The sequence below is a fragment of the Aythya marila genome (genome assembly GCF_965140915.1).
Source record: "Aythya marila genome assembly, chromosome: 14".
Lineage (NCBI taxonomy): Eukaryota > Metazoa > Chordata > Aves > Anseriformes > Anatidae > Aythya > Aythya marila.
In genome coordinates, this window is record NC_139055.1 from 7,314,397 (window position 1) to 7,323,752 (window position 9,356).

At 57.4% G+C, this 9,356-nt stretch overlaps 1 protein-coding gene across 2 annotated transcripts; it reads left to right on the forward strand.

The window, feature by feature from the left end:
• Window positions 1-2,566: 2,566 nt before the first annotated feature.
• On the forward strand, window positions 2,567-5,222 carry SMIM33 (small integral membrane protein 33). 2 transcript variants are annotated; one of them, XM_082771681.1, is made up of 2 exons: window positions 2,567-2,695; window positions 3,622-5,222. In XM_082771681.1, exon 2 carries the CDS (start codon window positions 3,799-3,801, stop codon window positions 4,219-4,221), a length of 423 nt encoding a protein of 140 aa, XP_082627807.1. In that variant the 5' UTR covers window positions 2,567-2,695; window positions 3,622-3,798; the 3' UTR covers window positions 4,222-5,222. The 2 variants fall into 2 exon arrangements, with proteins under 2 accessions (XP_082627807.1, XP_082627806.1); XM_082771680.1 differs by lacking the exon at window positions 2,567-2,695 and adding an exon at window positions 2,761-2,899.
• The last annotated feature ends 4,134 nt before the right edge of the window (window positions 5,223-9,356 follow it).

A 9,356-nucleotide genomic window follows, 5' to 3' on the forward strand; every position in this document is an offset into this window, starting at 1 on the left:
TCTGTCCCCTGCTGGCATAGCTTGAGCTTCACAGGCAATACATTGCCCTGTGCTGGGTGTTAGTGTTTTTTTTCTTTGGGGGGGGGAAACGGGTCTTAGTCTCTCCATATGGGAAGGGCTTCAGCACCCGCCTGTCTCAGAGGGTCCCTGCACAGAATCACAGAATTTCTAGGTTGGAAGAGACCTCAAGATCATCGAGTCCAACCTCTGACCTAACGCTAACAGTCCCCACTAAACCATATCCCTAAGCTCTACATCCAAACGTCTTTTGAAGACTTCCAGGGATGGTGACTCCACCACTTCCCTGGGCAGCCTGTTCCAATGCCTAACAACCCTTTCAGTGAAGAAGTTCTTCCTAACATCTAACCTAAAACTCCCCTGGCGCAACTTTAGCCCATTCCCCCTCGTCCTGTCACCAGGCACGTGGGAGAACAGACCAACCCCCACCTCGCTACAGCCTCCCTTGAGGTACCCATAGAGAGCGATAAGGTCGCCCCTGAGCCTCCTCTTCTCCAGGCTGAACAAGCCCAGCTCCCTCAGCCGCTCCTCGTAGGACTTGTTCTCCAGGCCCCTCACCAGCTTCGTCGCCCTTCTCTGCACCCGCTCAAGCACCTCGATGTCCTTCTTGTAGCGAGAGGCCCAAAACTGAACACAGTACTCGAGGTGCGGCCTCACCAGAGCTGAGTACAGGGGGACGATCACCTCCCTAGCCCTGCTGGTCACACTGCTTCTGATACAAGCCAGGATGCCGTTGGCCTTCTTGGCCACCTGAGCACACTGCTGGCTCATATTCAGCCGACTATCCACCATCACTCCCAGGTCCTTCTCTGCCTGGCAGCTCTCCAACCATTCCTCTCCCAGCCTGCAGGACTCTGGGGGCCAAATCCAGAGGGTGGTGGTGTTACAGTGTCAGGAATTTCCTCAGCATTGGCCCCTGTGCCCTCTGCATCACACTCAGAGCGGGTGTGCGGTCAGCAGAGTCCCTGCTGGGGCTGACTGGTCAGACTGGGAGCTGTGTGGGTGCCTGTCCCTGTTGGCTGCTCCTCCCTGCCTCAGACTCCTCAAAGGCTGTGCTGCCCCTCTTTGTGCTAGGCAAGATGCAGCCCTTTGTTTCCTTACAAAGAGCCTTGTTATAGGGGAAATGGGTTTGTTTCCCTTTGGCAGCCCAGGGGAGGCTGGATCGGGGGTCAGGTTTGGGGGAGCACAGGGTTTGCACCTCCTGCCCTGGGCTGCTCCGTGCTCAGTCCTGTGGGTCCAGAGCTCTGCTCTCTGCACTGGGACAACGCAGGTTTCCAACACGTCCCTTGTGTCTGTCCCCCATCCCAAACAACCATCTTCCTCCAGAAGACTGCCCTGAGCCATGTCAGGCATGCTGAGCCCAGCTGGGGACACTGTAATGCAAACTAAAAGCAGCCAACACAGGATCATAGAATCACAGCATCACAGAACTGCTCGGGTTGGGAGGCACCTCAAAGATCACCCGGTTCAAACCCCGTGCCATGGCAGGGATGCCACCCACTGGATCAGGTTGCCCTCGTCCAACCTGATTTCGATCATCTTGATCATCTCACAGCAGATTTTGCTTTCATAAAACCTCTGTTAGCGGCCTCCCTCCCCCCCCACAACCATTTTTTTTTCTCTTGCACAGATGTGATGCTCAGAGATTATGCTGTAGATTAAGGTTTTACTGAATCCTGAAACGAGCGCAAATTCCCAGAAGCAGCAGCTTTAACGTGCAGCCACATCTCTGCTGGAAGCTTGCTCGGCTGGGTGGGGGACGAAGTGCTCTCCACCCTGTGTACAGGAAAGATGGAGCACGAATATTCACCCAGGCTGGTTTGCTGAGAGGCAGCCTCCAGGTAGGAGCAGTTTTGTTCTGAGATAGGAATTGGGGCAGGTGGTGTTTCGTAATGGCTTTGCAGGGATAAATCTCCAAAAATCCATCATTTCCGCACTGTGACGTGCTGGGGGTGAAGCCCGGTGGCGTGGTCAGACTGCACGGTGTCCCCAGGCCTGGGGGACAGCACCCACCTGCGTCGGAGGGTGAACACTGCCCAGCTTTGGGGCATCCCTGACACCTTGCTGCCACGGTCCTTGAGATCTCTGCGCCCCACAGTGGGATTAGCAGCACCAGCACGGCTGTGAAGTGCTCAGATATCACTGGGCATGTGGCTGGTGCTGGCAGAGCACAGTGGGGGGAAGCACGGTCACCCACACCACCACGGCGGCACTGCTGGTGTGCTGGATGTCTCTGCAGCACGGTGAGAGCCTCAGAACAGCAGCAGCGTGGGCTCACCCTGCTGCTGGCCATCGTGGGGCTGGCACGGTCCTGCCTTGGGGCTGTGTCACCTCTCAGGGCGAGGAGCCTGGCAGCTTGCAGGGCTGTGCGGACACGCTTGGCCGGGCTCTGCAAACAGCTCGCGCACACAAGGGTGACTTTTACACTGATTCCTAAGTGCAGTGATATTTAAGGACGGGTCGGCTGAAAGGAGGGAGGTTTCCTGTGGTTGGAAAGCTGGGGGCTGTGCACGTGCCTCCGGAGGGGCGGTGGGTGCTCTCGCCCTGAACAAAAGCCGCTTGTCTGGCAGCCGAGGAGCGAGAGGAGCGAGAGGAGCGAGAGGAGCGCTTCCTGGCCCTGTGTCCCCACATGGGGCAGCGAGGAAGAGGCGGCGGCGCTGATGTGGCACTGTGCTAGGTAAGGCAGCACCTCGTGTGTGTGTGGGATGAGCAGGCGCTTCCTCCTCCGCGCGGGGAGTCCCAGGCGTGACGTGGCAGCCTCCGAGGTGAGTCCAGCCCTGCCAACACCCTGCCAGCCCCCGCAGCACCTTCCTGGAGGCTCCTCTGCTGGTCCTGCCCTCCCTGCTGGAGGTGATGATTCCCCCGGAGCAGGGACACCCAGGTACCCCTGTGGGGCTTTCCTCCTTTCCCTCCTGCTGCTGCCTGCTCCCAGCTCTCTGCTGTGCTGTCTCCTGTGGGGTTTCACATCTGGCTTGACCTGCAGAGGTTTTGGCAGGGTTGGGCCTCCCAGGGAGCTCCCCGGGGGGGTTGTGCTTGGATTAGCACCGTGGGGCTGGGGAGAAGAGGGGAGGGGTGGGGGCTCCCTTCCAGGGGCTCCTGGTCCCCATCACCAGTGGCAGTGGGCTCGGGACAAGGGGACGCAGGATGGGACAAGGGGATGCAGGACACTGCCCCTGGCTGTTCGCTGTTGTCTGCCTGGTTGAACATGTCCAAGGCACCATCGCTGCAACCCCAGATGTGACTGCCAAAATTTACCCTGTCTGTTGAGCCCAAGGAAGGGAGCGCGCAGGGGACAGTCCCGTTCCCTGGCAGCCGGCTGGGGCTGTGCTTCTGCTTGCAGGAAGCACTCGCTCAGAGCTGTCCTGTCACCCTGAGCACTTGGGCAGCAGCAGAGGATAGGTTTTGGTTGTGTTCAGTCTTGTTAAACCCCCTGGGCGCTGCTGCTCGCTGTCCTGGGGTGTCTGGGCAGGCTCCTGCCCTCCTGTGGGACACTTGGGCAGGATGAGCATTCATCGTGGCTGTTCCCAGCCTAGAGCTGTGCGTTGCTCAGGAGGGTTTGCTGAATGCTCGGAGTCCTTATCTCACACTGAATCTTTTCCCTAGATATAGAGGAAAGTGCATCCAGAGCCTTCTTCCAAGTCTCCAAGGCTGCAGAGCTGCAAGTACAGTGACAGCGGGAGCCGCCGAAACGAGGGCAGGAGACAAGGACATCAGACAGCTCCTGTTCAGTGACGACCCCTCTCCATCCCACGTTCCTGTCCCAGCTCAGCTTGCTCAGCCATGAACGCCTCCGCGCTCGGCAGCCAGCTGAGACACCCTGAGCTCCAGGACGTGGCTGCCTTCACTCCCGTCTCCGTCGTTAGGAGCATGACGAAGAAATCTGATGCCCTGCCCATGATCTCCATGATCGTGGCCATCTTTGTCCTCTTGGCCATTTTCATCATCGTCATGGTGCACTACGGCCCTCAGCTCCGCACCATCCAGATCACCCTTTACCACGAGCCCATGCCGCAGGACTTGGATGACGGGGTGCACCTCACGGACTGGAAGAAGCTGGGCTCCCAGAAGAAGCCTCCTGCCCAGCCTGGCCCGTGGGAGCTGGGCAGTGTGGCCACGGCCAGCCTGAGCTGCCAGTGCTCCTGCAGGCACCACCTCCCCTGCAGGAGTGTCGAGCCCAACGTCATCGAGATCACCTACCTGTGAAAATAGGGGCTGGGATGATAGCTTTGCCCGGGACTTGCCACTTTCTGCACGCTGAGGGTTGCGGGAATCACCCCAGGATGGTGCCTGTCTCCAGGGGGCTGAGTGTCACTGCAGTGACCCATCGGCAATGACACCGTTATTTGGCTGCACCAAGCAAAAGCTGAGTCCCCAGCCCAGGCTCTGGGACTGGGTCAGCCTGCATGGGACAGCTTTAGTATTTTTCTTGCCCTGGTTTCACCCACAGGCTGTCCCACACTCGGTCCATCTTGGTCCTTGCTCTGGGGGCACTGAGTTTACCCTCAGCCCCTCGGCAGGAGCTGGAAGTTGCCTGCTCTGGAGTTGCTTTCTGGATTAAGGATGTTCCCCCATTCACAGTGCCCCCCTTATTCTGACGGTGTGGCACAGAAAAGCCTCCAATCCCTTTTGCCCTCCATGCCTCAGCCCCTTCCCCTCTGCTGGAGAGCTGGACGCTGTCCTCCCTTCTGCCAGCCCCAAAATGGGCTCACCCTGCTGACAGACAGCCTGCAGCATCTCTGTGCACAACGACAGGGTGTGGAGACCTGAGGGCATCTTCAGTGTGGTCGTCATCATCGTTCCCACTGCTGTCTGCTGCCCCTGGACCAGGAAAAGCTCCATGCTCTGCTTGGGGGCCCAGGAAGAGCACTGTTGGGATGGGTGTTGGCGTGTCTCAGCCACACCGGGCAGGTCCAGGTACAGAGGGAGGGGTGAAACATTGTCCTTGGCCCCAAAGGGTGACAGCAGGATTTGTTCCGCTGCGTAGTCCCAGAAATCAAACACAGCTCCACCTCTCCCCTTGCCACGCCAGCACAGCAAAGCCAGATCTGTGCTCACCCCAAGCTGCATCCTCGGCACAGATCCCTCTGTGTGTGGCTGGGCAAGGACCGGGGGCTTTCACCCCTTCCTCCAGGTGCTGACCTGGCAGGTGCTCCGGCTTCCTCCGGCTCACTTGATTCCAGCTTGTTCTTGCTTGCTTTAAAGTAGCAGTTGGACTTGCTGGAAAATGGTGGTGTTTATAATAAATATAACTTATATTGTATGTGGTTGTTTTCTGTTCTGATTTTATTCCATCTGTTTTCCAGAGGGTATAATGCATTTCCAGCTTTCCCACACCTACGTGGATAAGGTGTGGATGTTGGTTGAGCTGGAAAACCACTGAGTCTCCCCTCCCCTCATATGTCAACACAGGGCTTATTTTTCAATTTATACATCTCTAATTAACAACACCTGAAGAGCTAACGACCTTCCAGGGACATCTCTTTAAACGATGTCTGTGGGTAGTGGTAGTCCTGGTGCTCACCTGCATCAGGGGCGAGGAGCAGGTGACGGGATCAAGAAAAACCTTCCCAGTGACCACAAGATTTACACCGAGGTTACACCACGGGCTCAAGTGGTGTCACCCATCCAAGTGCCCATCGCTGTGTCAATACCCAGCTTTTGTGGTTTTATCCCTGGGGAGCAGGGAACGGCTTTGGTAAAGTCTTTGATCGGAGAAATGGGAGCTTTCGTCACGGCTCCCACAGCAGGACAACTGCAGCACCCAAACACTGCGTCTGTGAAGATCGAGAATCACTTGAATATTAATAAGGAGGAAGATAAAATGGATAATTATCACTAAAACTCATCGATTTGCAGCCGTTCAGGACTTGTGAAGATCTGATTTATCTTACAGCATGCTTTGGCCTAGATCTATCACTTGCGCAGCTGAGGAGCTGAGGAGCTGGGGAACCTCCACCTTTTCCAAATGCTTTGCTGGTGTTTAGGTATTTCAGGCTGTTGGACTGAAAGCAAACAGAACTGCCAGCGGAACAGGGGCTCTGATGGGGCTCAGTTTTCTCCTGTGCTCGTCCTGGGCTCAGATCCCCCAGTCCAGCCCAGCAGCCCCTGCTCCTGTATGGACTTGTGCTGGGAAGATCCAGCATTGAAGCTATGGCCTTCAGAGTATTTTTCTGGGAATTTCATTTGCAGACAGGTATTTATGTATAACTTTTTGACATACAGGAGGAATTAGAGAAGAGTTAAAAATTACTGTAGGACTCAATAACAAACGAGCTCCTATAAGCAACGATCTTTTGCCAATTTTCTTCTCCAGAAGGACACCAATGGTTATACTTTAACCCAGCTCCTCATTTCTTTCTCCTACACAATAAAAAGCCACTTTTACAGATTCTCCTCTTTTATCTTTGGCCAGCTCAGCCGTTACCTGCCCACAGACCTGCTTGCTGTAGTGACAGAATTTATAAAACACGTCGGGGTTCTCAGGCGGCGGAAGCGGTGCATGCAAATCATCCCAACATCATTACCCTCTGTTCAAACACTGAGCTTGCTCCAATTTGTTCTGCTTCTAACTTTCTTCCCCTCCTTAATAATCTTTTTAGGAGCACAGAGCAGCAGCAATTCTCCTTCCCTCTGCGCAGGGGAGCTGCAGGAGCATCCTGGCTGAGCCTGTGCACTTAGCCACTGGCTGCGCTTCGCAGAGCCGGGGTCTCATTAGCGATTGCCCACTCCTCCTGCAATTTCCCTGCTAATTAGGGCGTCCACCCGCTGCAGGGGGAGCCCTGCGGGCCCCTCCGAGGCTCTCTGCCCGCTGGCAGCGCAGCGCGGAGCAGCAGTGGGCTCTGGCGGCGGCTGCGCGCCCTGCAGGCAGCGCACGGTGTCCCTGTCCCCCCCCCCGGCCCCTTCTGTGTCCCCTGTCCCCAGCCCCTGGGGGCAGCCTGGGTTGGGATGGGCTCAATTTGGGCCCCCGTGGGACGAGGCTGCAGGGAGAGGTGGTGAAGGCTGCTCCAGGAGGGATGTGAGAAGTTGGGATCCCGGGTGAGCCAGCCCAAAGCAGACCCTATGGGAACAGGAGGCTCAGGCAGGTGGCGTGTGGCCGTCCCTTTCCAGTCTCCTTCTGTTTTTAGGGGGAAGGTGGGCACGTGGAAAGGCAGAGCCCCCCGAGGGCTGCCCAGCTTCCACGGGGTGCGAGGGGGAATCGCCTCCTTCTCCCAGGAAAGGTCCCTGGGAGCAGCCATGCATTTCTTTGCCCCGTCCTTGCAGCCGTGCTGCATGCACAATGCCCCGGGTTTGGAGCCAGCGTCCCACCTCGAGGTGTGCTCCATCTCTGTGGCCTCCCTGTCCTCAGGCGTTTTCCCCCACAGCGGAGCAGAGAGAACAAGTCCTGCTCCCCCAGAAATGGCCCCCTGGATAAGGTGAAGCCCCGAGCATCCTAACGAGGCTGAATCTGGGGACCTCTTTAGCCGTGTTCATTATGAGCTCTCCTTTGATTGATGTTATTTCTAAACTCCTCTCTTCTGATGTCATTTTTCACTATGATGGGAAATTTTCTTTTCCATTTTAATTTCCTCTTCCTTATGAGAAAAACGACTCATGTGTCTGACCCCGGGCTTTTACCTGCCTGCCTCCCACCACGCCGGAGCAGGGCAGACCCCTCCTGCGGGCTGTGCGTGACCACAGGTGCCTACAGCCGGGGAGCTGGGGAAAACCAGCTCCTGAGCTCTTTCCTGGTGATCTGGTGAAACTGGACCTGCTGGCTGGTTTCTGCACGTCAGAAACGTGCTGGGCTGGTGGCTGCCCAGAGGAGGCTTTATCCCGGGGCGAGATACCTGGGCAGGAATTAACGAGATGACGTCCAGCACCTTGTGACAGCCTCTGAGCACCACGTACAGCATGTGGCCCGCAGCCACCACCACACCAGCCCCAAACAGCAAATATTTGGAAGCTGCCGTGAAGTCTGAATGAATGTGGTCAGGCTGGGCTCTGCCGCGTGCTGTGGGTGAAGTTCTGGGGGGTTGGGGTCCCCCCGGGGTCCCCATGGCTGTTTGCTGAGCCTGGAGGGCTCAGAGGGGGAAGCTGCAGAGGAGCTGGGTTTTTGCACCAGTAAATGGCATTAGTGCCTGCTTTGGGCACCACCAGCATTGTGCAGTAACTGAGCGCAGCCGGTGCTCTTTGTGGGCTCTGAATGGAAGGCTGTAGGGCAGCCAGGCTCCCAGGGGAGAAGGCTGGAGCCTGGAGACACAAAGCAGGCTGCGGAGGTCTCGGAGCACCTGCAAGCTGGGAACCTGCCTGCGTGCGGACAGGAAGGAAAAGTGGGAGGAAAACTTCCATTGTTAGCACCAATTCTTATTTCACTGGCGGTGCTCCCGGCACGTCTCGGCTCATCCCCCATTTTTCTTCCCTATTTTTGTTTGCGTTCCTTTGCTTGCCTTCCTCCAAGGCACGGCCAGCACGGTTTGCAGCCCAGCAATGCTTTGGCAGCATCCTGCAGCCCCACCTCTGCTGATGTCCCCACGGGCCAGGGTCACGGCAGGGGCTTGTTCCTGAGGCCATGGAGGTCCTGAAGCCCCCAGCAGGAAGCTGCCCCCTCCCTGCTGCCCACCCAAAGCCACGTGGGGGCCGCGGGACGTCCGCTCCTCCCGTGCCCTAGAGCATCCCTGTGGCAGAGCCCGTGGCTTTGCCTCCTTTAGCCAAGGAGGAAGCCACCGCACAAAGAAGGGAAATGACCCGGCGAAGGTCACCTGCAGCTGGGGCTGAGCCCAGGACCAGCATCGTGAGGTCCTGGTGCCACGGCTGAGCTGTGCCAGAGTGGGACGGGTGTGTGTTTTGTGTGTGAGTGGCACTGAGTGTCACCCTGAGTGCCCAGGGGAAAACGGAGCAGGGTTGCACTCAGAAGCCACAGGCTGAAAAATGCAGCATGGGCACATCGCCCTTGATACCAACAGCAAAAGGCAGTGTGAGGACTGGGGGTGGCAGGCTGGATTTGGAAAAAAAATAAAATAAATCAGGGAAAGCCAGAAACCTGATGGCATGGGGAAGAAGCTTTTAGGGTGATGCAAGAGCAGAAGACGGTCATCACCTCTGGTCCTTGCAAGGAGCTTCCTGAAGCTCGCGGGTGGGTTTGGCTGGCTGTAATGCACCGCGTGTTTTGCAGGTGACTGCAGCGGTGGTCCCTGCAGGCTGGAAGCAAAGCACATCCCCACACCTCGCCGTGCTGCCCCCCGAGCCCCCACCCCACCAGCATTGTGCCGACCCGGGCCTCCCTTTTCCTGTAGGTGGGGTTTCCATAGGAAGCACGGCCGGTCCACCTCCCGCCGCCGGACACCGCTCTCGGGCGGCGG

What these genes read in the sequence shown, in the direction of transcription:
- SMIM33 (XM_082771681.1), top strand. Translation starts at nt 3,799, where the DNA reads ATGAACGCCTCCGCGCTCGGCAGCCAGCTGAGACACCCTGAGCTCCAG.